Source organism: Excalfactoria chinensis, chromosome 2 (genome assembly GCF_039878825.1).
Source record: "Excalfactoria chinensis isolate bCotChi1 chromosome 2, bCotChi1.hap2, whole genome shotgun sequence".
NCBI lineage: Eukaryota > Metazoa > Chordata > Aves > Galliformes > Phasianidae > Excalfactoria > Excalfactoria chinensis.
In genome coordinates this window covers 141,185,202-141,210,736 of record NC_092826.1, presented here as the reverse complement: position 1 = coordinate 141,210,736, position 25,535 = coordinate 141,185,202, and the positions used below count along the sequence as shown (strand labels likewise).

At 57.4% G+C, this 25,535-nt stretch overlaps 6 protein-coding genes across 6 annotated transcripts in view; 5 read left to right on the top strand and 1 right to left on the bottom strand.

Annotated features, from left to right (window-relative positions):
- The window catches only part of LOC140249116 (SCO-spondin), a 35,692-nt gene extending 34,614 nt beyond the window's left edge, over positions 1-1,078 (top strand). The window contains exons 103-106 of the mRNA XM_072330419.1: positions 366-426; positions 529-659; positions 742-892; positions 963-1,078. Coding sequence (XP_072186520.1) covers positions 366-426; positions 529-659; positions 742-892; positions 963-985 — 366 coding nt within the window. The 3' untranslated portion in view covers positions 986-1,078. The remainder of the gene's footprint in view (positions 1-365; positions 427-528; positions 660-741; positions 893-962) is intronic.
- A 1,762-nt stretch (positions 1,079-2,840) lies between these two features.
- Positions 2,841-4,444, top strand: LOC140249143 (GTPase IMAP family member 1-like). Its single transcript, XM_072330479.1, has 2 exons — positions 2,841-3,017; positions 3,637-4,444. The coding sequence occupies exons 1-2, from the start codon at positions 2,957-2,959 to the stop codon at positions 4,260-4,262; spliced, it is 687 nt and encodes a 228-aa protein (XP_072186580.1). The 5' UTR covers positions 2,841-2,956; the 3' UTR covers positions 4,263-4,444.
- Positions 4,445-4,883: 439 nt separating this feature from the next.
- On the top strand, positions 4,884-6,546 carry LOC140249135 (GTPase IMAP family member 1-like). The gene is made up of 2 exons (XM_072330467.1): positions 4,884-5,261; positions 5,399-6,546. Exons 1-2 carry the CDS (start codon positions 5,222-5,224, stop codon positions 6,370-6,372), a joined length of 1,014 nt encoding a protein of 337 aa, XP_072186568.1. The 5' UTR covers positions 4,884-5,221; the 3' UTR covers positions 6,373-6,546.
- A 1,792-nt stretch (positions 6,547-8,338) lies between these two features.
- LOC140249136 (GTPase IMAP family member 1-like) lies at positions 8,339-10,968 on the top strand. Its single transcript, XM_072330468.1, has 2 exons — positions 8,339-8,452; positions 9,220-10,968. Exon 2 carries the CDS (start codon positions 9,278-9,280, stop codon positions 10,094-10,096), a length of 819 nt encoding a protein of 272 aa, XP_072186569.1. The 5' UTR covers positions 8,339-8,452; positions 9,220-9,277; the 3' UTR covers positions 10,097-10,968.
- A 2,341-nt stretch (positions 10,969-13,309) lies between these two features.
- On the bottom strand, positions 13,310-15,861 carry LOC140249139 (GTPase IMAP family member 7-like). The gene is made up of 3 exons (XM_072330471.1): positions 15,806-15,861; positions 15,169-15,220; positions 13,310-14,460 (listed from the first exon to the last, which is right to left on the bottom strand). Exons 2-3 carry the CDS (start codon positions 15,188-15,190, stop codon positions 13,814-13,816), a joined length of 669 nt encoding a protein of 222 aa, XP_072186572.1. The 5' UTR covers positions 15,191-15,220; positions 15,806-15,861; the 3' UTR covers positions 13,310-13,813.
- A 4,493-nt stretch (positions 15,862-20,354) lies between these two features.
- LOC140249133 (uncharacterized) lies at positions 20,355-24,870 on the top strand. Its single transcript, XM_072330465.1, has 5 exons — positions 20,355-20,578; positions 21,041-21,167; positions 21,915-22,025; positions 22,618-22,719; positions 22,805-24,870. Exons 1-5 carry the CDS (start codon positions 20,573-20,575, stop codon positions 24,007-24,009), a joined length of 1,551 nt encoding a protein of 516 aa, XP_072186566.1. The 5' UTR covers positions 20,355-20,572; the 3' UTR covers positions 24,010-24,870.
- Positions 24,871-25,535: the final 665 nt, after the last annotated feature.

Below are 25,535 nucleotides of genomic sequence, written 5' to 3'. Positions count from 1 at the left end.
CAGGGTGACCTCATTGCAGCCTGCCAGTATTTAAAGGGAATTATAAACAGGAGGAGAATCAACTTTTTACAAGTGTAGGCAGTGACAGGACAAGCAGGAATGGTTTTAAGCTCAGAGAAGGAAGGTTTAGATTGGATGTCAGGGAGAAGTTATTTACTATGAGAGTGGTGAAGCGCTGGAACAGCTTCCCAGAGAGGCTGTGGTGCTCCGTTCCTGAAGGTGTTCAGAACCAGGTTGGATGGGGCCCCGAGCAACCTGGTGTAGTGCCAGATAGAAGTTGCAGTGGGGGGTTGGAACTTGCTGATCCCTGGGGTCCATTCCAACCCAAGCCATTCTATGAGTCTATGATGCTGCTGTATCCACAGGGCGAGGTGAAGGTGCGGGAGCCGGGACGCTGCTGTCCTGTCTGCAGGATGGAGTGGCCGGGTAGGGGCCTCAAGGGAAACCCCGTCCTACCCTCACTACTGGGGACTCCCCTGGAGCCACCCATGGTGGTTTCACTGCTCTGTTCCCACCCCCTTCCCGCAGAGGAGCCTTCCTCCATGTGCCGGCGCTTCACCGAGCTGCGCAACATCACCAAGGGTCCCTGCTCACTGCCCAACGTGGAGGTCAGCTTCTGCAGCGGCCGCTGCCCATCCCGCACCGCCGTCACCCCCGAGGTGGGTCCACGGGCACCGGGGAGCTGCCCCGTTCCATGGGCGCAGCGCACAAAGTCAGTGCATAGATGCTGTGCCCACGCAGGAGCCGTACCTGCAGACGCTGTGCGAGTGCTGCAGTTACCGCCTGGACCCCGGCAGCCCCGTGCGCATCCTCAGCCTGCCCTGTGTAGGCGGAGCAGCCGAGCCCGTCGTGCTGCCCGTCATCCACAGCTGCGAGTGCAGCAGCTGCCAGGGTGAGCAGGGATTGCGGCTCCCCCCGGCCCCTGTTGCATTCCCGGCCTCGTCTCACCCCCTGTCCTGCAGGTGGGGATTTCTCCAAGCGCTGACGCCCCGGCGAGAAGCTGTCCTGCTGCGTGCCGTGGTGGTGGAGGACCTCGAGGTGTCCCCCTTTCCCCTCTGTACTGCAATAAAGCTATGAGCCTCCGACTCAGCTGTCCCTTGGTGGGAGCGAGGATGGGGTGGGGAGCTGGGAGGGGACAGGTGGGGATGGAGATGGCTGCAAGGGGAGGGTCTGAGGTGCTCGAGGGGCTTGGGAGGACCAGGGCAGGACCAAGAGAGAGCAAGATGAGCAGGGGCCCTTGGTATCAGCCTAGCAGTGGTGCCGTGCCATGCCAGGGCACCATGCCATGCTGCAGTGCTGTGCAGCAGTGCCATGCTGAGCTGCAGCACAGCAGAGCTTTGGATGAGCCACGGCTGGTGCTTGGGCAAGGTGTGGGGAAGCTGCCCCAGGCTCAGCTCTGCAGGACCAGGGGTTTGTTTGGAGCAGATTCACAGACAGGGCTCAGGCACCCCTCATGCCCCAATGGGTCACAGTGCGCTGCCACCAGCGTGGCATGGGTGATGCAGGGAGCTTGGCTGTGCCAGGGGAGTCCTTGAACAAACTGTTGGACTCCTTTGGTGTCCAGAATAACTGGAAAAGGAAAATCAGGAACCTTAAACTCGTTGAACAGAATGGTATGGAGATGGGAAATCAAACCCAAAAAAACCACCATCAAATGTGAGTGAAACCCACTGCAGGAGTGGTGTGATGGGAGAGAACTGACTGTGCTTGAAGCCCAGGAATACTGAGTGATTCCTCCCCAGCAGGAGGACTGACTGGGGGGAACAAAAGACATACAGCACTCATTTCAGAGGGTGGTGACGCACTGAAACAGGCTGCCCAAGGAGGCTGTGGATGCCCCATCTCTGCAGGCATTCAAGGCCAGGCTGGATGTGGCTCTGGGCAGCCTGGGCTGCTGGTTGCTGACCCTGCACACAGCAGGGGGTTGGAGCTGGATGAGCACTGTGGGCCTTTGCAACCCAGGCCGTGCTGTGATTGTATGATTCATGGTGCACAGCTGAATACTGAAACAACTGCAGCCAGGTGGTGCTGTCACTTAACTGAGTTGGATTTGCTGGATGCCAAATGGAAATGCAGCCTGAAATATTTACACCGGTGATGGTCCCAAGAAAACCATCCCGAGACCCCCAAGCAGCGATCTACAGCCCCAAGAATGGGACCTTGCTCTCCCATTGGCTGTGAGACAATGGTCCTGTGTCCCTTTTCCACATAACATAGACTTGCTTTTTCCCAATTGATTCTGCCTCTGAGCTCCTTGCTCACCCACGGGGGTTTCCCTTTGCCTGATTTCTTACTCCTAGGGATGCACTGATCTCAAGCTCAGAGATTTGGTGCTTGAATATCAGTCATCTCCCTCAGTCTCCTTTACCTTCCAGCTCTCCAACCCGTGGGATTACCTCCAGATAAGTCCTTCAGGAAGTGAAGTTGGCTCTCCCGACGTCCACGGTTGCAATCCTGCCTACAGCCCTGATGCATCCAAACTCCATCTCATGTCCGCTACATCCCAAGCTGCCCCCAACCTTCACACCCCCAACCAACCCTCCCGTGTCTGTAAGAGCGAGGTCCAGCAGCACTCCTTACCCCGTTGGCTCCTCCACCTCTTGTGACAGAAAGTTACCTTCCCTTCACCCTGGGCGGAGTGAGCCCGGCAGCGTTGCTTTTCCAGTAAATATCAGGCTGATTGAAGCCAGCCCCGTAATTCTCCCCCCCGAGCTCTCCTCTCGGTCATCACTCACCCCCAGGTGGAGCTCCAAACGTTCCAGTCAATCCCTCACGAAAACACATGTGTCCGAGGACCGCGGCTCCGCCCCAGGAGCTCCGCGACCGCCCCTCCCCGCCCAGAGGCGGTTCCCGTCCCGCAGAACGGGGCCGTCCGCCGGGTGAGCAGGAGCGGAGCGGAGCCGTCGGTGTCAGAGCGAACAGGGAGCGGAACCGAAGCAGACGCAGCTCCGCGCCCATGGCGGACCGCGCCGCGGAGGGCGGCCCCGACGGCAGCAAGTCGAAGCGAAAGGAAAGCGGTGCGAGAGCCGAGAGCGCCAGGCGGAGGGAAGGGGACGAGAGCGGGGACGGGGCGTGCGGGAGCACGGAGGAAAGGAGAGGGGAGCCGCGGCCACGAGCCGGGAACCACGGGGTCCGGGGGGACGCGGGCGGTCCCAATTAGATGCTCGAGTGGCGTCTGAGCGACCGGATCCGCCCCGTTAGGTGCGCGCCGGGCTGTGCTGTGCAGGCAAGACGTGGGATGGGGTCCCCGATCCCCTCGGTGCCCCGGGGATGGGGTCACGGCTGCCCTCGGTCCCTGCAGGACGGGCTCCCCAGCCCCTCTCTCCCCAGGGTCGGGGTCCGCATCGCCCTCGCTCCCTGTCAGGAGACGTTCCTGCAGCGTTCTCCACTTGCAGCCGTAGAATCAGTCGCTGAACCCTTAAGGTCGGGAAACACCACCGGGGTCACCGCATCCAGCCGCCCACCTCCCACCAGTAGCGTCCACTGACCGCATCCTGCAGCGCCGCGTCCCCGTGGTCGGGAACGCCTCTGGGGATGCTGGACCCCGCTGCCCGGGCAGCCCGTGCCACCGCCCGGCCGCTCTCCGGGACGGGAAGTTGTCCCTCACATCCAACCCGCGTCTCGTTGTCCCCGCAGGTGAGCGGCCGGAGCTGCGCGTCGTGCTGCTGGGGCGGAGCGGAGCGGGTCGAAGCGCCACCGGCAACACGTTGCTGTGCAAGGAGCGGGAGTTCGAGTCCCGGCTGGCGTCCCAACCCGTCACCACCACGTGTGCGTTGGGCAGGAGGGATTGGGGCGAGTGGAGCGTGGCGGTCATGGACACCCCGGCGATCTTCGGGGGGTCGCGGTGGGACAAGCAGCAGTTGGACAAGGAGCGCGAGCGCTGCCGCAGATTTGCTGACCACGAGCGCTGCGTGCTGGTGCTGGTGACGCAGCTGGGCCGCTACACACGGCAGGACCGGAAGGTGCAGAAGGAGGTGAAGAAGTTCTTTGGGAAGAACGCTAAGAAGCGCATGATGGTGGTGTTCACACGGAAGGAAGACCTGGGGGGCGGCGCGCTGGATGAATACGTGAGGACGGCCGACAACGGAGCGCTGCGGAAGCTGGTGAAGGCGTGCGAGGAGCAATACTGCGCCGTGAGCAACACGGGGCCGAGGCAGGACAGGGATGCGCAGGCTGATGGGGTGTTGGAGATGGCTCAGGGCATCGCATGCCGGCAGCACACGAAGCCCTGGTGGAAGATGTGTTTCTCGGTCTCAAGGTGATGGGACGTACCCAAAAAAAGGGGGGAGGGGAAGGGAGCTGGACCCAGACAAGGGAAGAAGCAGCAACGAGATGAGGAAATAAATGCCTGGTGTTCTAATTCTATTGTTGAAATACAATTTAGTTGGAATTGAAGCTAATAAATAAAATAAATGAGAGCAAAGTTTCCAAACCCCAAAGCTCTTCTGCTGATGCTGCAGCAGCTGAGACTGACAGGGAGTAAAGGAGAGCGTTGCTGTGAGTTTCCCGTTATCTTTGCCTCCCCTGGAAGATGGAAATAACAAAATAAAGCGTTCTGGGCGCGCCGCGCCTTTCTGGATGCTGCGGATCCTTCTTCGGAGCTGCCGCACCGACTCCTGAACCGCCGTCCCGGCTCGGAACCGCCTCGGGCCGGCAGCCCCCAGCGCTCCGCGTGTCGCGGCGGGTCGGGGAGCCCCCGGGAGCTCGGCCCGGGTGCGGGGCCGGCAGGGAGGGCAGCGAACCCCGGGGCTGGGCGGCGCGGAGGAGCTCGGCCGGGGGACGCGGCGCTGCGGGAGCGCGGGGGGAGGCGGGGCGAGGCGGGGCGCTCCATCCGTTCGTGCTCGGGGCGGCATTGCCGGGAAGTGGGCACGTTTACGGGACGAGGCGGTTACGGTCTGCGCGACCTTCGGCTCGGCTGCGGGCGGGGCGGCCGCTCCCCGCAGAGCGATAGGCAGCCCCCGGCCGCTCCCCGCGGCTCCGCGCCCCCGGCTGGGCCCGCACGGCCCATCGCGCCCCGCCCCCGGGGTCCCACCCATAAAAGCCGTCCGGACTCCGGCACCTGCTGTGCTCCCTTCCGACAGCAAGGGAAGGGTCGGAGCGGACGGCGCAGCTTCCCGCGGGCGAACGGAGCCCGATCCCAGCGCTGCGAACCTCGGACGCGCTCTCTGTCCCCGTGCAGCCCCGGCACAGCTCAGCCTCAGCCGTCCCGCGAGGAGCAGCGATGGAGAGCGGCCCGCATGGGGACTACGGCGCGCTGCGCGGTGAGGGCGCGGGGGGCGGCGATGCGGGCGGTGTCCGGAACGGGAGGGGGTCCTCGGGAGCGCGGCGCGGGACGGGCGGCCCCGGGGAAGTGCGGGTGCCCCCGGACGACGCCTCACTCCCCGCCGCTTCCCCACAGAGCTCCGCACAGAGCAGCCGCCGCAGGGCCTCCGGGTGCGGAAGAACGAAGGGCCGCGGGAGCTGCGGCTGCTGCTCGTCGGGAAGAGCGGCGGCGGGAGGAGCGCGACGGGGAACAGCATCCTGGGCACGGCCGCCTTCGAGTCGCGGCTGTCCACGGCGGCGGTGACGCAGAAGAGCGTGCAGCAGAGCGGGTCCTGGAGGGGTTACGACGTGCACGTGGTGGATACGCCCGACGCCTTCGACTCGCCGGAGCGCAGCGCCCGGTGCTGCCGCGAGATCGCCCGCTGCGTGCTGCTGTCGGCGCCGGGGCCGCACGCGCTGCTGCTGGTGACGCAGCTGGGCCGCTTCACGCAGGAGGACGAGGCGGCCGTCCGGCAAGTGTGGCGGCTGTTCGGGAGACGCGCCGCCGAACGCACCGTCGTGGTCTTCACGCGCGGGGACGAGCTGAGGGGCGGCTCCCTGCGGCGGTACGTGGACGACACCGGCACCGCCGCGCTGCAGAATCTGCTGCAAGACTGCGGGAAACGCTGCTGCGCCTTCGACAACCGGGCGGCCGGGAGGCAGAAGGAGGAGCAGGTCGAGGAGCTGCTGGAGACTGTGCTGGAAATGCTGAGGGGGGACCTGAACGATCACTACCGGAACGAGCTCTACGACAGCGCCGTGCAGCTCATGGAGTGCACAGACATCGACTTCGAGAGGAAATGCGATCTCCTGGCCGAGGTCGTGGAGAAGCAGCTACAGGGGCGGTGGTACACAGCGTTCCCGGAGTGGCTGCAAGGCACCCTGGTCGTGCAGTGGCTGCTCAGCACGCCGTGTTCACGGTACATCTTCTGCTGCTGCCCCTGCATCCTTGCAGTACTGCTGGCCTGCAGGAAGAGGTGCATGCGCTCATGGTGCTGGCAGCAGACGTGTCATATGCTCTCATGGTGCTGGCAGCACGTTAGGTCACTCTACAGCCACTTTGTGCATTAGCCAGCAGAGCTGTGCTGTGCCGCCTTTCCCTGGTAGGCACACTGCAGTGCTGCCTCACAAAACACATGACCTCTTTCCATGTAATGGCACTGCAGCCCCTCACAGGCTGCTCATCTCAGCATGAATACAACATCACAACATCACAGTGTGAGCCGGCTGTTTTGTGTTGTGGCTTTATCCCCATCTCATTGCCAGCAGCGTGGTCTGCGTGTGTTGGCTCAGTGTCAGGGACAGAGATGGGCAGCAGCTGCTGAGAAATGCCTTCGTGCTGCTGGGAGTGCATGGAGTGTCCGGGCAGAAGGAGCAGTGCCCGTGGGATGGGAACAACACCCACACGATGGGAATAGTGCCCATGGGGTGGGAACTGCACACATGGGATGGGAACAGCACCCATGGAATGGAAACAGTGCCCAAGGGAATGGAACTGCACCCACGGGAGGGGTCCCAGCCCAAAGCAGCTCTAGTGGCAGCAGCGTGGGGATGGGGTTGGTCACAGGGCCCTCACTGCCATGCTGTCATAGGTTAACTGCATGGTCGGAGCATTCCTCACATCCCCACAGGTGATGGGGCTGGCAAAGGGTTTGGAGAGATTCCTGAATGTGGCACGTGGAGGGAGTGAAAGATATGTAGCCAGGTGCCAGCTGGGAGCAGGGATCCCAGGGAACCCAGCCTTACTTCCCACCACCCTGCAGCATTTCAGGGCATTTGTGCCATTTTGCAGCCATACCTGGGCCAGGCTGAGGGACCCATGGCATCTCCTGCACTACATGAACACAAGAATACTGCCGCCGGTGCACTGTGGGCTGCAAGGTGCTGCTGGTCCCAGAGGACACGTCCCTGGAAGGGGCCCAGGGCATCCCCACTCCAAAGGCAGGACCCAGTGGGCAAAGAGTGCGGGCAGAGGTGGAAAGAGGGAGCTGGAGCGAGTTGGGTTGGGTTGGTTACAGCTGCAGCCTCTGCTGCTCCTTCACTCCTCGCTGGTGCTCAGGAAGTCGCTCTGCTCTGCACCTCGGCTTGGTTCTATGTTCAGCTCTGAGCTCACCCAGCAGGCAGAAATAGAAAGCGAAAGCAATGGTGCTGAGCCAAAGGCCAGGCTGAGCTGCTCCCATTCCGAGAAATCACACACTGAGCAGTAAACACACAGTGCTGTTGGCACAGTGCTGCCTTTTGGGCCCCGTCCTGCCCTGTTGGGCAGGATTGGAAGGGACCTCGAGAGACCATCAAGTCTAACCCCTCTGTTAAAGCAGTACCCTACAGTAGGTGGCACAGGGCTGCATCCAGACAGCTGTTGAGTATCTCCATAGAAGGAGACCACCAGCTCTCTGGGCAGCCTGTGGCAGCGCTCCATCACCCTTACCATAAATAAACTCTTCTGCATGTTAGTACAGAACTTCCTATGTTCAGGTTTAAGGCCATTGTGCCTTGTCCTATTGCTGCACACCACAGAGAAGAGCCCAGACTCATCCCCAAGCTGCTGGAGCTCCTGATGCTCAGCGCTGTCAGGCATAGGGTTGCGGTTTGGGTGCAATTGTCTGAGGCCAGGGGTTGGATCAGGTGATACTCATGGGCCCTACATTCCAACTCAGGACATAGCCCGAATATAGAGGCAACCTCAGGACATGACAGAGTCACAGCACACCTGGGGCTGGAAGAGACCTCAGAGGAAATTCCTTTCCAGCTCCCGACCGTGGGCTGTCAAAACCCACGGGTCCTCTAAAGATCTGCATTGCTAATAAGAGGAAGGCAAGCCACCTACGGGCGCAGTGCCACGGGGCAGAGGCGGTGCTGGTTGGGACGGTGATATCGGAACCAAGCGGAGCCATTCCCGCTGTAAGTGCCGCACTTCTCACTGCCGGTCCGACGGCTCGGACTGCCCGGGGGCTGCAGCGCCCACCCCTGGAGGAGCCCAAAGAAAGGGTGGATGTCGCACTGAGCGTCACCGCGTGTGGCAGCGAGGGGGGAAGGGGGCGGGAGGCGGGAGGAGCCGCGGATCGTTGCGCTTTCAGTCGGTGCGCGGCCCCGCGGGGACACGGCGGTGCCGGGCGGTCTGCGACGGAGCTGGGACCGGAGCTTCGGGAAGGTACGGCCGGGAGACGGGGGGGCTCCGTGCTGCCAGGAGGGGCTGCGATGGCCGGGATCCGGGGCAGGGGAAGCGCGGCAGGGGGCAGCGGCTCTGTCCTTTTCCCTCTCTTCCCATTTCTCCTGTCCCGTTTTCATTACTCCCTTTTACACCCTTTTTTTTCCCTCCCCTCTTTTTGCCCTTCTCCCTCTTTTTCCCTTTCCCTTCTCCCCTGCCCTACTCCCCCAACACTCCTTGTCCCTTTTCTCTACTTCCTCTCCCCTCTCCCCATTTTTCCTGCTCCCTTTCTCCTCTCCCCATTTCCTCTTTCCCATTTCCTTATTTCCCCATTTCTCCCCTCCCCACTTCCCTTCTCCCCACTCCCTGCTCCCTGTGCTCACACGAGCACAGTGCAGACCCCGTCCATCAGTGCAGACCCAGCCCCAGAATGGGGAGACCCCCAGCACTGCACTTGGCCCCATGCCGACCCCAGCTGCGCTCCTGTCCCTGCCCAGAGGGGTCCGTCATCTCCCAAGGGGGTCCCTGTCACCGCTCAGAGGGGTCTCTGTCATCTCCCAGGGGGGTCCTTGTCACCACACCACTGTGTCCCTGCACCCCGGGCTGTTGCCACCCCTCTGCTCTGTGCCACCCCAGCACGTTGTGTCACGGCTCTCTTTCCCTTCCCTCCGTTCTCCGCTGCTCTCCGGGCGCTGCTGGGGCAGTCTGCTCTGCAGCATTACCAGCCGAGCAGCTGGTGGAGCCCCGCACCTCTGCTTGTGTCCCCACAGCACAGCCTCGGCCACTCGACGTGTCCCCGCGCTGCCCGGGGACAGCAGAGGCTCCGCGATGCGGCTGCTCCTGGTTGGGAAGACCGGGGGGGGACGAAGCGCCACAGGGAACACCCTCCTGGGGCGGCGCGTCTTCGAGTCCAAGCTGTCCACCACGCCGGTGACCCGCAGCTGCAACAAAGCAGTTGGACACTGGAATGGAGAGGATATTGTGGTGGTCGACACGGCCGATATCTTCCATTTGTGGGACCGCAGTGATGAGATGTGCACTGAAATCTCCCGCTGCATCGAGCTGTCCTCACCAGGCCCCCACGTGCTGCTGCTGGTCACCCAGCTGGGCCGCTTCACCCAGGAGGACCAGGAGGCCGTGCAGGGCGTGCGGAACATCTTTGGAGCCGGCGTGTTCAGGCACACGGTTGTTGTGTTCACCCGTGGAGAAGAGCTGACGGCGGGATCGCTGCACGACTACGTGAAATACACCGACAACAGAGCTCTGCACAACCTGATCCAGAGCTGCGGGCAGCGGTACTGCAGCATCAACAACAGGGCCACCGGGGCAGAGCGCGACCAGCAGGTCCAGCGGGTGATGGAGAAGGTCCACCAAACCGTGCAGCAGAATGGGGGCAGGTACTACAGCAACATGTTGTACGAGGATCACTTCTTAACAGAAGAGAAAGTGAGGGATCATATGGAGAGAGCAGTCAGCCCGTGGGGTGCGCTGCTCAACGCTATGTCATACAGGAGAGACCTTAAAATATGTGGGATAATTCTCTTCATCTTCGCTTTCATCACCATCTGTTTCCTTATTTGGTGGCCAAGGCAAATGGATGAATCCCATAAGTTCACAACCCCACAGTCCCCCAATATTGAACCATAGAAGCCCAGAAATGAATAATGCAATCCCAGAATCCTGCAGTGTTTGGGGCAGCAGATACTGCTCCATCCCCACCCATTGCCAACCCCCAACACCTGCTGCCTGGGGATGTGTCCCTTTGCCTGTTGAACCCCTCCAGGGACAGGAAGCCCACGGCCACACACTGCAGCCAGTGCAGAGCCCACCCACCCACCCACACAGCACCTCAGAGCCTTCATAGTGCCCCAAGTTGGCGGGGACCCACAAGGGCCATCAAAGCTACTGATGGCTCCTCACAGCACCACCCAAACCCCGACCCTATATCTGAGAGCAGCATCCCAATGCTCCACGAGCTGCAGCAGCTCAGGGCTGTGCCCACTGCCCTGGGGGAGCTGCTCCGTGCCCACCACCCTCTGGGCACAGCCTTTCCCTCACCTCCACCCGGCCCTCCCCAACAGCTCCATGCTGTTTCCTTGGGCCCTGCTGCTGTCCCAGAGATCAGAGCTCAGCATGATGCCTCCGCTCCTGGGAGGATCTGTGGGGCCATGACAGGTGGTAGTGCCATGAATTGTAAACAAGAAGTGAAGGCAAAGTGTCCTGTAAGTGTTCATTGGGCTCCTTTTGTGCTAATTGCTTGCTAAAACCAACACCCATAGCTGCAGGAAGATGATTAGAATAAGACAGCTGCTATCCCCTCCCAAATGCAGTCTTGGAGCCCCTTGTATGTCTGCCCAGCAAAGATGTATCAGTGTACCCAATTAGAAACTGTATAGAGATGTAATTATGTAAGCAGCCATGTAAAGATAACTGCTCTTCTGTTTGGGGTTGTGCTTGCTTTGGGAAGCATCGCAAAGCACCTGATTGTGCACAGAAAATAAACAGAGGTCTCTGTCTGCATCCCAGCTCTGTGTTTATGTCCTATGGGCACAGACCCCATTAGAGATTACAGCCCCATTCTTACAATTATCAACACACCTCCAAGTCATGGATCCGGTCACTGAAGAGAACCAGCATATCCAGCAGGGAGAGGGAGAGGGTCTGAACCTCTGCTGTGTGCTGGGAGACCTCACCAGGAGCACTGCATCCAGATGGGGAGTGCTCAGTGCAGGAGACATGGAACTGTCGCAGAACGCCCAGAGGAGAGCACAAAGTGACCCCAGGGATGGGACACCTCCCTGCAAGGACAGTCTGGGAGCTGGGAAGGAAGGATGCAGGGAGGGCTGAGAGTGGCTTCAGCACCTACAGGGGCTGCAAGAGGGAAGGGGACAGACTCTGTAGTGGGGTCAGTGTGACAGGACAAGGGGAAATGGTTTTGAACTAAAAAGGGGGAGATTCAGATGGATGTAAGGAAGAATTTCATGCACTGAGGGTAGGGAGGTGCTGCACAGGTTGCAGTGAGAGGTGGTGAGGCCCAATCCCTGCAGACACCCATGGTCAGGGACTGGGCTCTGAGCACTGATGGAGCTGTGGGTGTCCCTGTGCACTGCAGGGGACCAGATGGCCTTTAGAGATCCCTTCCAACTCAAACCATTCTGTGGTCTCTCAGTTTTCCCTTCTCCGGTTGAACAGCCGTGGGGCTCTCAGTCTTGCCTCATAAGGGCCCATTTCCTCCAGGCCCCCAACCATCCCTGCACCCTCTGCTGGGAGAGCAGAGCCTGGGGCTGTGCAGTGCTGGGGCTGTGCTGCCCTGCGGGACCCCTGAGGCTGGCAGAGCCCTGCCCCACCTGCAGACACACGTGTGAGGCAAAAGGTCCACAAACAGACGCTTCCTGTAACTGCACTCAGCTCAGGAAAGTGCAGAGAATGAAACTAAGAGCAATACTTGGCAGAGGGGACCTTGGCTCTTGCACAGAGTGGTTCCCTTGGCACAGAACAGCCATCCCCCAGAGCACCCAGAACAGCCTGCATGCCCCACAGCCACACACACCACCCCTCTGCATCCATCCCCATGTGCCACATTTAAGAGAAGAGTTTGTGAAGGATCACATGGGGGGGTACAGAGCTGGCAGGAAAGGAAGGGAATTCTGCTCCCTTCCCCATGTGTGCCATGCCCACTGCACTCTGTGGCACAGCCTTTCCTTCAGCCCCACCTTACCATCCCCTGACAGCTCCATGCTGTTCCCTTGGCCACCGTCAATGTCACCAGAAAGCAGAGATCAGCACTCCCTCTCCACTCCTTGTAAGCAGCTGTAGGGCCATGGGGGGCTGTAAGGCCATGGGGGACTGCAGGGCCATGGAGGACTGCAGGGCAATGAGGAGCTGTAAGGCCAGCATTAGGACTGACAGAAAAAAAGAGTGGACTTAATGGATGTATTGTCTCAAATGGGGGGAACTGCAGTCCACCAAGGTGAAAAGCAGAAGTACAGAATCACAACTATTCAAAAAACGCGTGAGAAAGGAACTCTTCAGCCTCAAGGCGCTGCTGTCAACAAGAAGGAAAGGGAAGGTGTCCTGTGAGTGTGTGCTGGGCTCTGGAAGGGATAATCATAGACTGCAAACCACATCCATGGCTGTGGAAGGGAGGTTATAATGGGACAGCTGCTATCGTGCCTCAAATGCAGATCTTGGCGGACCATAATTTGCCTGCCCAGCAAAGATGAGTCGAGGGACACAATTAGAAGCTGCATTGAGAGAAAATGTTATGAACAGCCATGTCAGGATAACAACATTTGTGTTTGGGGGTGTGATTGCTTTGTTAGGATCGCCCAGAGCCTGATTCTGAGTAGAACTAAGAAAGAGAATCCTGTGGGATTCTGACTGTACCTGACGGGCAACGCGCACCGTACACCATCCCATGGGGATAACAAGGTGCATAGTGTGGCATTCGCCTTGTATTTCATGCCTCTGTGCTGCCATGCTGAGCCAAGGAACTGCTCAGCCCCTCCTGAAGGCATACAAGGTGAGTCCAAAGGCTGCACAAAATGCTATTCCTGTAAATGCACCGAGTTCTGGGCACTGCAGAGAACGAAACTGAAAGTGCAGGGGGCAGAGAGCCTCAGCTCTGCACCAAGAGCAGCTCCCCCAGAGCCGTTCCCTGCAGCCCCCGATCACCCCCTCCTCAGCAGGCTGTGTGTCCTGGCCCGCCCATCACCCCCACCCCTGGCTCGGCTGAGGCCCCATCCTCAGCCACACTGCGGGTCTGCCATCCCTGCCCACTCATAGACGCTTCCCACACCCTGTGTGGATGAGAGATGGATCTGGGGCACGGTTTCCAAAAAACAGCAAGGTCAGCGTTTATTGAGAGCTCCTTCATGCCCAGCAGTGCACAGCACGGCCCGCATCACCCCATGAAGGCAGAGCCCTGCAGCCACGGCACCGGCAGCGCCCACTGCGACGTGACGGACACCGGCACCGCGAGCCCCCCAGCCCCGCACGGCTCCTTCCAGCCCGGCTCTCAGCAGGGCGGCCAGCGGCTCCCGGCTCCGCAGCACCGCTCCGTGCCGGGACCTCCCCGAGGGGCACATCCCACAGCCCCGACGTTCCCTTCTGTCTCAGCTCATCCATGTCTGCAGAGCTGGGGAGGAGAGCGGCAGCGCAGCGGTGATGAGAGCAGCAAAGCAGCGCAGCGATGCAGCAGCACGCACACATTGAGCACATGCAGCCCGCGGGGAAAGCAGCAACACAGGGCGGGGGAAAACACGGGGCGTGGAGGTGGAAGGATGGAACTGCAAGCGAGCGAGGAGAGCATCATCTTCAGAGCATGGCAGGGACGGCACAATGGAGGAGATGTCTCCTCACTGCCTACAGGATAGTACAGAACTTCTCAAAGAATGTCCGTGTGTCTTCCTCCAGCATCTCTCGGGTGTAATGTGGAGCAGGATAATTCTGCTCCACCATGGCATCGATCATGCGGATGAGCTCTGCAACCTGCCCATCCCTCTCCTCTCCAGTAGCTCTGTTGCTGATACCAATGTAGCGATTCCCACACTTTCTGGCCAGCCCCTTCAGGTGTGGGCTCCCTTCTATGAAACCCTTCAGGTCTTCGGGATGCTCCAGCTCTTCTGCCCGGGTGAACAGCAGGATTGTGTATTTCTCTGCTTTAGTATGGAAAATCTTGGTCACCCACTCAGCCACTTCTTGCTCTTCCTTAGTGATTCGGCCCAGCTGCATCACCAGGATGATGGCATGGACCCCACCATAGAGGAACTGAAAGGCATTCTTAATCTTCTTAGCGGTTCTTTCGTTGGCTTCCCTTGAATCAAATAGGCCGGGAGTGTCGACAACTTCAATTGGTCTTCCAGCAAAGTGGTGTTCAGCTTTCTCATACTCTTGGGTTACTGACTGTGCTGACAAAGTAGAAAGAAATGCCTTCTTCCCAAGGATGGTGTTCCCCGTCGCACTCTTCCCACTCCCCGTCTTGCCCACAAGGATGATGCTCAGCTTGGATCCTGGGGAACAACCACAGACGTGTGTGAGCCCCACGGTGCCAGGACAGCCCCTGCTATCCACGCACCAGCTCACAGGCAGAGGTGGCCAGGGCCGCAAGAAAAGGTGTCCCTGAGCCACCATCAGTGGTCCTCAGGACCATCAGGAGGAACATGTGGCCCTGAGGGACCCTAGGGCTGCTCAGTTCCAGGCTTCCTCAAAGGGCTGCTACCCAGTACTTGTCTGACAGCACAAACAGAAAGTGAAAGAGATCTCACTGCTCCCCTGCGGCCCAGGACTGCACTGGATAAACAACAGCTGGGGCTGAACCGCTCCTTTTCCAGGAAGTCACTCACTGAGCAAAGCTAACGGTGCTGTTTGTGCAGCATTGTCCCTCGGGCTGTTTCCTGCCCTTCATGGAGCCAGCGGGACACGGGCCCCAAGACACAGGCACAGGGACAGCAGGGTTTGGGTTACAGCATTAATCCTGTGCTGCGTCTCAGGCTGCACCCACTGGACACCACCGCCCCATCTGCCCTCAGCCTCGCTGTGTGCGGCTCTCAGAGCGGGGAGATGGGAGGCAGCCTCAGGACAACCCCCAGCCCTCCCACAAAGCCCACACACCACGTGCACGAGGCTGCAAGAGGATGCGAACCCCCCGTGTTTCCCCAGCACTCAGTCAGGAGCCCGGCTGGGCTGCGCCTGCCTGCGTGCGGTGCTGAGCGGCTCACCTTTGCTTTGAAATCCTGCCATTGGGAGAGCACTCACAGGCACACGGGGAGCCTGGAAGGTGACAGAAGTTTTCAGTGAGAACAGCACAAACCTCCCCTGCTTCCTTCCCTGTGCTAATCATGGAATCATAGAATCATAGAGCCATAAGTTTGGTAGGGACCTCCAAGATCACCCAGTCCAACCGTCTTTCCATTAGCATTGCTACCATAAGCCACTAAACCATCTCTTGTTGCTCCTCATCCAGCTGCCTCTTGAACACTGCATGGTGACTCCACCACCTCCCTGGGCAGCCATTCCAGTGCCTGACCACTCTCTGACAGGAAAAGTTCCTTCTTGTCTAGTCTAAATCTCATCTGATACAACTTGTGGCCATTTCCTCAGCTCCTGTTTGTTGTCTGGGAGAAGATGGAGGTGACACAGATGATCTCTGGGGACTCAGGTCAGTCCCACAGCCGTTCGTGCATGAAGAAAGCCAAATGTCATCAGAATTACCCATCTCCACTAACTCTGTCTTCATCTTTGGAAAGAGATTTTGGCTGACCCTTATCCATGGAAATCAGAGCCCACCCCTAGAAAGCAGATTCTGCATCCTCGGAATTTCCCCCAGCAGTGGCAGCAGAGCTGCAGGCAACTCACCCAAGCAGCGCTGCGCTGTGTCCCCAGCTCTGACTGCTGCACTTGTGCTCTTCCTGCTCTCCTCCTGCACAGCAGTGCCGGGGCTGGAACCACTGTGCATTTTTATAGGCAGCGTCAGGAGAAAGGGTGTGCTGTGACTTGAAGATGGGTGCTGCTAAACAGTCATCTGTAAATTGAGTGAAGAGTCACTTCCTGTTCAAAGCCACAGCTAACAAACAGCAGAAACAGCCCAGCAATCACAAAAAGCATCAAGCAGGGCAAATATCTCCTTTGTATGTGGAGGCAGGGTTTAGTTTGAGTTGGGGACTTTACCCCACTGGACAGGCTGGATAGCCAAGATGCAGCCAATGGGATGAAGCTCAACAAGACCAAAAGCCAGGTCCTGCACTTGGCCACAGCACCCCAGGCAGCACTAGAGGCGTGGGACAGAGCGGCTGGAGGGCTGTGTGGAGGAAATGGGTCTGGGGGTGTTGGCTGATGCTGGGCTGACCATGGGCCAGCATCATTCCCAGGGGCCAAGAAGGCCAGTGACATGCTGGCTGTGTGAGCAGCGGTGCTGGCAGCAGAGCAGAGAAGTGATTATCTCTCTGTACAATCCCTGGCAAAACCACACCTCAAGTACAGTGTTCAGTTTCGGGCCCCTCACTACAAGAAAGGCACTGAGGCCCTGGAATGTATTCAGAGAGGGGCAGCAGAGCTGCAGGGGTCTGGAGCACAGCGCTATGGGATGCGGCTGGGGGAGCTGGGATTGTTCAGTCTGGAGAAGAGGAGGCACTTGGGAGACTGTTTCTTCTCCAAAAGAGCAGTCAGGCACAGAAACAGACTGTCCGGGGGGGTGGTGGAGTCCCTGTCCCTGGAGGTATTGAAGAAACATTGAGATGCTGAACAGGGAGACATGGTTTAATGGGGAAATGGTGGCGGTAGGTGGATGGTTGGATGATCTTGGAGGTCTTTTCCAACTTTGTTAATTCTACGATTCTGTGACTCACTTCTCTGTGCCCACAACCCTCACACCAGCCCTCCCTCCTCCACACAACAGCAGGGCTGGCAGCTCTCCTGGCTTTTACTGTGACCCAGCCGAGCGTCCACAAACCAAAACAGAATGGCTCCGATTTGAAATCCATGGATTAACTGCACCTCCAGAAATAACCACACTGGAGAATCACCCGTATTGGAACTGCTGGCACCAAAAACACGTGAAGAGTGTTGATAATTGGAGATTCCCCACAGAGAGACACTAAAGAACCAATTTCATACAATCACAGAATCGCAGAAGGGATTGGAAGGGACCAATAAAGGCCATCTGGTCACACTCCCTGCAGTGCACAGGGACACCCACAGCTCCATCAGTGCTCAAAGCCCATCTCCTGACCTTGAATGTCTCCAGGGATGGGGCAGTACCACCTCTCACTGCAACCTCTGCAGTGCCTCACCACCCTCCTTGTAAACAACTTCCTTATATCCAGTCTAAATCTCCCTTCTTTTAGATTGAAGCCACTTCCCCTTGCCCTACATTGATCCCGCTACAGAGTCCATTTTTTTTCCTTTTAACAGTCCCTTTAGATACTGAAGACCACCCTCAGTTCTCCCTGCAGCCTTCCCCCCTCCAGCTGCACAGCCCCAGCTCTCAGTCTGTTCTCATCAGGAGGTGGAACACTGCCCAGCCTCTGGAGGTCCTGTGATGGCACGCAGTCCCTCAGGTGTGCCCATTGCGCTACCCCGCTCGGTGTCACCCACACGCTGCTGAGGCTGCACTCAACCCACTGCTGATGGCACCGATGGAGATGGGATGGAGCACCAAGCCCAGCACTGAGCCCTGAGGGACAGCGCTGTCACAGCTCTGCGTCCGGCCGTGCAGCTGATTGCCACAGTCTTTCAAATACCATTTAGCATGGCTTGGCGACTACATCTGCCAGTTCCCTAAGGACTCTGGGATGTGTTTCATAGGGACCAATAGACCTGTAGATGTTCAGGGTCCTCAGGTGGTCACAGACCTCATTTTTGCTTACAGCAGGAGGGACATTGCTCCCCCAGTCCCATCAGTTAGAGAGATGTGTGAGGAGAAGTCACCAGTGAAGGCTGAGGCAAAAAAGTTGTTGAGTATCTCAGCCTTCTCCTTGTCTGTTGCCACCAGCCCGCCTGCATTGCTCACTGGGGGGAGAATGCCCTCTTTCACATTCCTTGTCAGGCTGACACAAATGTAGAAGCTGTTCTTGTTCTCCTTTGTGCTCCTTGCCAAGTCCAGTTCCAGTTGGGCCTCAGCCTTCCTGACCCCAGCCCTAAACAGACCAACAGCATCGCCATCCTCCTCCTAGGCTTCCACTATCTGTGCACGTTCTTCTTGCTCTCCAGTTTGACCAGCGGGTCCTGGTTCAGCCATGCAGGTCTCCTGCCTTCCCTTCCTGACTTCCTACACCTCAGGATGGAAAGCTCCTGCACCCCAAGGAAAGTTTTCTTAAAGATCTGCCCGCTCTGCTCTGCTCCCTCGTACGTGAGGACAGTCCCAGAGGGAGCTGTTGACAAATTCCCTGCAGAGCTGGAATTTGGCTTTCCCAAAATTAAGCTTCCTGGTTTTACTCCATGTCTGTACAATATCTCCAAGGAATGTGAACTTCACCATTGCTGCCTTTGAGAAACAGCCATGAGCAGGTTGAGAGATTGTGGGTAAAACTGAGGGACCGAACAAACCAAGGACATCTAGTGGTTGGTTATGGGAAAAAAATATAAATCAGAAAACTGGGCCCCGCAACTGAAACAGGATCTTTGATAACTTAGAATCGTGGAATGGTTTGGGATGGATGGGAGCTTAAAGCCCACCCAGCCCCAACCCCTGCCATGGAGACAACTCCCAGAGCCCCACCTGTGGCCCCAAGCACCACAGGGACGGAGCACCACAGCTCTGGGCAGCATTGCCAGTGCTTCACCACTCTCATAATGAAAAATGTATTCCTGATGTCTGATCTAAGCGTCCTGCGTGACAGTGTAGAGCTGTTTCCCCTTGTCCTATCATTTAACTCCCTGACAAAGAGCCCCTCCCTCCCTGTATTGCAGCCCCTTAATGAACTGGAAAGCCACTGTAAGGTCTGCCCAAACCCTTCTCTTATCCAGGCAGAACACCCCCAACTCTCAGCCTGTCTCTGTAGCAGAGGTGCTCCAACCTCTGAGCATAGAACCAGCTTGTGCTCAGCATTTAATCCAAGAGCTCCAAGTCCTTCTCATGGTTGCTCTCACTCCATCCACTGCCCAGCCTGTGTCTGTGCTTGGGATTGCCTTGTCTGAAGTGCAGCACCATGCACTCAGCCTGGTTTAACCACAGGCAGTTCACATCACCCCACCTCTCAGCCCTGCCCAGGTCCCTCAGAATGGCATCCTTTCCCTCCATCAGTCACACCATACAGCTTGGTGTCATCAGAAATCACAGAATCACAGAATGATCCGGGCTGGAAGGGACCTCAAGGATCATGTAGTTCCAACCCCCCTGCCTAGCAGGGCCACCAAACATACACATTTACTAGATCAGGTTGCCCAGGGCCCCGTTCAGCCTGGAGAAGACTGAGGGGAGACCTCTCTTACAGTGAGAGTGGGGCAGGTCTCTTCTCACTAGTTACAAGTGACAGGACAAGGGGAAATGGCCTCAAGTTACGCCAGGGCAAGTTCAGGTTGGATATTAGGAAGAACTTCTTTACAGAAAGGGTGGTTAGGTACTGGAATGGGATACACATGGTTAGGGACTGGAATGGGATACACATGGTTAGGGACTGGAATGGGCTAAACAGGGAGGTGGTTGAATCGCCATCCCTGATGTGTTTAAGAGCCGTTTGGATGTGGTACTCAGGGATGTGATTTAGCAGATGGTTGTTAGAGATGGGGTGCTGGTTAGGCTGAGGTTGGACTTGATGATCTTCAAGGTCTTTTCCAACCTGGGTCATTCTATGATTCTATGATTCTTATGGCCTTTCTAGTACATGACGGAGCTTACGAACAGGAGGAAAAGAGCCTTTTTATGCAGCTAGATCACTACAGGAGGACAAGGGGGAACAGCTTTAAACTAAAAGAGGGGAGATTTAGGTGGGATGTTACGCAGTTTCTTTACCCAGAGGTGGTGAGGTGCTGGCACTGCCCGGAGCTGCGCTGCCCACCCCTGGAGGTGCCCGAGGCCGTGGCTGGGCCCTGGGCAGCCTGAGCTGTGGGGCAGCCAGCCGTGGGGGGGGGGGGGGTCCCTTTCAATCCAGACTATTCCGTGACGCTCCAACTGTGTGCGTCTCCCCAGCGCCGACCAAGGAAGCACGTTGCTTTGCTCCTTCCCCTACAGGGCTCCCCCAGAGCCAGTGCTGAGAGCTGGGAGGTGGGAAATCACCGAGTCCCAATTTCAGCGTAAATGCGGGATAATTAACGAGATGAAACGGAGGGGTCGGGCTCCGGGAGCTGAGGCCGTGCCGCGCCCCGGGCAGGCACCAATGGCAGCGCCGCCAGCGATGACGTCAGCTGCGGCAGAGCTCAAAATGGCGGCGCCCACAAACCCTCCATCATCATTGCGGGCCGCGGCGAGTCTCCCGGATGTCCAGCCCACTTCCGGTCGGCTGTTTCCGCTGGAGGCGGGACTCTGGCCGGAAGTGCGTATGAGGAAGTGTAGGGTGCAACCTAGCTTCATGCGGCCTGCTTCCGGAGCAGATCCTGCTTCCGGTTCGGGGCCTACTTCCGGTGTCTTCTCACCGGAAGTGGAGAATAGAGTCTTGCGAGGCCTCCATAGGCGTCACGACCTCTCACATGGAGGTAGGATGTGGGACCTGGCGGAGTCAGGCCCTGCCAGGCCTGCTGTGACCCTCCACACCCTGTGCCTCCTGGCTCCTACGGCCTCTTCACCTTGCTGAGCCTCTTGCATATCCTCTCTGCAACGCTATGCATCTTGCTTTTCTTCCTGTGGAGTGGAGACCAGGCTTCCTGGAGCTCGGTCCCACCTACAGAACTCGGTGCAGTCAATGCAGGCGGTCAGACGAGCGGTTCTGGCTCTCTGGATGCCACTTACTGCCTTGGAAACACGGGGAGCCCTGGGCGGAGCACCTGGCTGAGGCATCATGGGACATCTACAGTAGTCCCAAGACATGCAGGCTCCTGGGAAGCTCTGTTCAATGGTTCTTTGAACCCCGCCTAGCGGTAGCCTTCCCAGGGGTGGAAAGCAAAGCATGTTTTAAATGCTGAGGGCACATTTCCAACAGTACGATGCTTGCTTTGCAGGAGCCTGTGACCTTTGAGGACGTCGCCATCTATCTGAGCCGTGAAGAGTGGGACATGTTTACAGAGGAGCAGAGGGAGCTGTACCACAGCGTCATGCTGGACAACTATGAGCTCTTGGCATCACTGGGTAATGCGCAGCTTCAGCTCCTGGAGGGCTGGAGCAGGGGTAGGGAATTCCATCATACTTGGATCCATTGGGATCTCGCTGGTCCCATTGCTTTAAGGATTAATCAGCTACAGAGTGAACCCTGAACACCTGCAGTCCTGGGAGCTTTGTGCTAGAAGAGCACAAGATTTGGTTATCTTTCCGCCAGCTCTGGCTACTTCTTAAAATATAACTGCAGTGACCTGCATGCACCTTGATGTCAGGCAAGGACCTGCTATGGGCCACCATCTCAGTCTTCTTCTCTGGTTGCTGGCACAGGGATGAAATGTGTGAATCAAGGAGCTGTAGTAAGCAGCAGGGCAGGAATAGCTTGTAGGTGGCAGACCCACTGTGAGGACAGCTGGCAAGAATCACTCACCCAGCAAGGTGATCCAGAGATCATCAGCTTGCAGTGTAGATTGCTGTTGGCCTCCATAAGGGCCTGGGACAGGCCTTGTAGCATATCCTACATCCCAGAGCTGCTGCTGGGACAAGCAGCTGATCTCCCTGGTTAGGAGCACTGCCCTTGGCCATGGCGTGAATTCATTTGACAGATGTGATAGCGCTCTCTCTCTCTCGCTCTCTCTCTCTCTCTTTTGTTAAACTGGTTTCTTCTCAGACTCTTCTGACAGCAAAGCACAGCTTGAAGCATCACAGATGTTTATTTCTTGTGTTAACAATTTATAGTTAATTCTTCGTAGTAGAACAACACTTATCTCTGCTTCACAGGATACCCAGGCCCCAAACCTGACATTCTGCATCGGCTGGAGCGTGGGGAAGAGCCGTGGGTCAACACGCCACAGAGCCCAGTGAAGTGGGATGGACCTGACAGACCTCTCGGTGAGAAGTTACAGTTCAGCTCCCTCAGTATTGCTTACCTGGACAAAGAGTGTTGGCACACCCCACAGTCCTCACCAGGGTTCTCCTTCTCTGTGGTTAGCACATCTCTGTGCTTCCCACTTTCCCTTGTGTCCTGATCCCTTCTCTCTGTGCTATCTACATTGAGAGCATCTCCCGTATTTCCCTCTGACCATGCAGCCCTTTTTGCACTTGCTTGTGATGGCTAATGGAAGCTGTCATCCCCTGCACGAGGGCTGCAGATCATCAGTGTTGTTGTAGATCAGCTGATGCTCAACCCAAGGAGAGCGCCCCCTCCAGTGCCTGTGAGTTGGGTGGTGACTGTTGGCAGCGGATGGAGTCTACCCAGAGAGGCTGTGGGGTCTCCTTGGGGATCTCCAACTCCGTGATGTGGGCTGGGCACTCTGTTCTCGGTGGCCCGGTTGAGGCTGGAGGAGGGAACAGAGGGACCCTGAGGTGCCTCCAGCCTCAGCCATGCTGTGATTGTGTAAGGCCTTTTCCCTCCAGATGGGTTGCTGTAGAGCAGGAGGGATGCCCCCATCAGGAAGGTAACATCTTTCTAGTTTCCCTGCAGGATGCAATGGGTACAAGAGATGTCTGGCAGAGTCGTTCTCTGGCACGTGGCTGAATGCTGACAAACACAAGGTGCTGGAGGAGACACACCCCACCAGCCATGGTAAGTGCTGGTCCTGTCCCATCTCTGAGCTCTGCAGCAAAGAGCCCGATGGAAGAAGGCAAACTGTCCACCTCTCTCTAAACAGGAAAACAATGTGAGCCATGGCGGCTGTGGTCCAGCAGACTGCTGAAGAAGTTTGGGTGTCTCAAGGGTAGGAGCAAGTTGCGGTCAGAGGCAGCCAGCAGCCAGCCAGTGCCAGAGGGAAGCCAAGAGAAGCCTCAGATGGGCTGTTTGACTGGGAGTTTAGAAATGGAGGATGAAGAAGGGGTCAAGACAGAATTAGCACAAGGCGTGGGAAATATGGCTTCTTGCAAGCGTCTGCGTGGTAACTGCATGGAGACCTTTCAAGAGACTGTACGAAAGCCACATCATGTTTTGGAGAAAGTAGGTGTTTTCCAGACAAACAGGGAACACAGGGAATCTTCTACTGAGGATCTGTACAGAACTGTTCTGGAAGACCACTGTTACTATGTGACTAATGTGCTGCACTGCACTCTATTTCCGCGTGCTCTGAGAGATCACGACTACTGCAATAGTGGTGTCTCAGTGCTCAGAGACCACGAATACTGCCAGGTACAAAAGTTTTCTTCTCAGGACAGAGTCCGTAAAGTTCTTTGCCGTACTTGCAGGGCTCGTGCCAAATCTATTAGGTTAGTCAAGCGAAAGTCCTATATACAGCGTATCATCTGGAAAGCCAAGCGATGTGTGCGACTTCTGAAGCCCACTTTCAAAAGCTTGCAGTTTTCTCGAGCTTTCCTCTGCACAAAATGTCATTCTGCACCTCCCGTGCCATTATCTGTTGCTCTGGATAGGGCAGATAACTCCACAAAGGAAACTTGTGGGGTGTTCTGTCCTCTTGCAGAGCAGGTGGCTGTGCTCCAACAGTCTCAGAAGGAAGAAGATTCCCAAGAGGTAGCTGTGCTCCCACAGCCTGAAAAGGACTCTCAGGAGCAGATATCAGAAGCCCCTGCAGCACTTATTGAATTAGCAGTTGTATCTCCACCCCCCAGTGAAGCTGGGGAGGCGCATGGGGAAGCAGCACAACCCGAGGCACTTGTGCACCAAGGGAGGCAGGAGGCAGAGTCAAAGTCGATCCATGAACCTGATACTCAGCAAAACACTGAAGGACACACAAGTGTTAATCCAAGTTATGTATTGCTGCATGATGCTTATGAAATGGTTGTGTGGACTGTTGATCACGTGCTGGAATCTGTATGCCACGCATTTGACCTTCATGGCTATAGTCAGTGTAAGGAAATGCGGTCTGTGAGTACCCAGTCTGACAGCTGACCACCAGAACATGAGCAGCTATGCCTGTTCTGTCATGGTGAGCAGACAGAGCCCTGCAGCAAAACCCACTAATGTGGCTTAGCAGGAGAAACTGAAAGATGTGGTAAGGGTTCAGTGCATGAATGGATACTACCACGTAAATGGATGCAAACCTTGGTTTGTAGTGCCTGCTGGGTGTGAACACCTGGGAGGCGAAAAGCTGGAGGAAGAGAACATGCAGGACTGGTTCAAGTAAAAGAGGAAGAAGCCTGGGAAAACTTAGAAGAGGTGGAAGAATAAGGGCAGCTGTGTGTTAGCAGGCTGCTGCCCTGCTGTACTTTTTGGTGTACTTTCTGGCTGAGCTGTGTGCAATCACTGTGGATGTTCTCCTTTTGAGAGAACACCATTGCCACCTGCTTGTGTGCGCACATGCTCACGCGTATGTCAGCATGTGAGCTGTGCTCCGTTGCCTGGGCTGGACCTGGCAGGGATCTCAGGGTGCTGCGCTCAGCTCTGCCTTGGTACAGGCAGCGTGAGCGGTGCCCTGGGTTCTCCCTCTCCTAATTTAAGCCTTTTGAACATAGGGGAGTTTTGAAGATGGAACCATAATTCCATTTTGTTATTTTTTTAAAGAAACTGCACATCAGTTGTTGTGGACGCAGGTGGGGATGTGCTGTGCAGAGCCTCACTGCATTCCCATATGAACGCTATTGGAAAAAAAACATGGCAGTGGGAGGTGAGGTTCTGATAGCGGGAAGGCCGTGAAGGGATGCTGGGGCTGCGCTGTGCCAATGCAGCTGCATCCAGCAGCCCTGCCACAGAGCAGGATTCTCACGATCCAACTGTATTTTCATTGTCAATAAATGAATTTTCCCCAGGTTGAGTTTCGAGTGTAACTGGTGAGCAGCATCGCCGTCTTACTTCCACCACGGAGCTTTTCAAACACCTGCCTGATACCCCCATTAAATCCACCCGCTTTGAGCTCGAAGCCATTTCCCCTTGTTCCCTCACCCCCGGCCCTGCTGAACAGCCCCTCCCCTCCTTTCCTGCTGCTCCCCTTTCGATACTGACAGGCCGCTCTCAGGTCACCTTGCAGCCTGTCCCCATAGGAGAGGAGTTCCAGTCCAAGGCCCAGCCCAGCAGGACACAGCTGGGCGCACATGTTGTCCAGAGGAACACCGTGAGAAAACGGCCGAGCTTTGCAGCTCCAAGCCGTGACCCTGAGGCCTCTCTAAGACCAGGCCCAGCAGCTCGGGTCACGTGAGGCGCCGTACCGTCCCGCAGGCCTCTGTCCAAACATGGCGGCGGGCGCGGATCAACCCAACCTGCTACCGCCACAAAATGGTGCCGCCGCGAACTGCAGCCAATCGCGCGGCGAGCACCGAGTCACGTGGCCGCGCGGACTAGACTCGCGAGACCGCACGGAGCTGTGGGTCTGAAACGTCACTTCCGGGTCACGGGGCGGGGGCGTACGTGAGGCGGCGCTACGCCGGAAGTGCGTCTGAGGATGTTTACAAGGGCGGAGATCTCCTTCCGCCGTGGTTGCC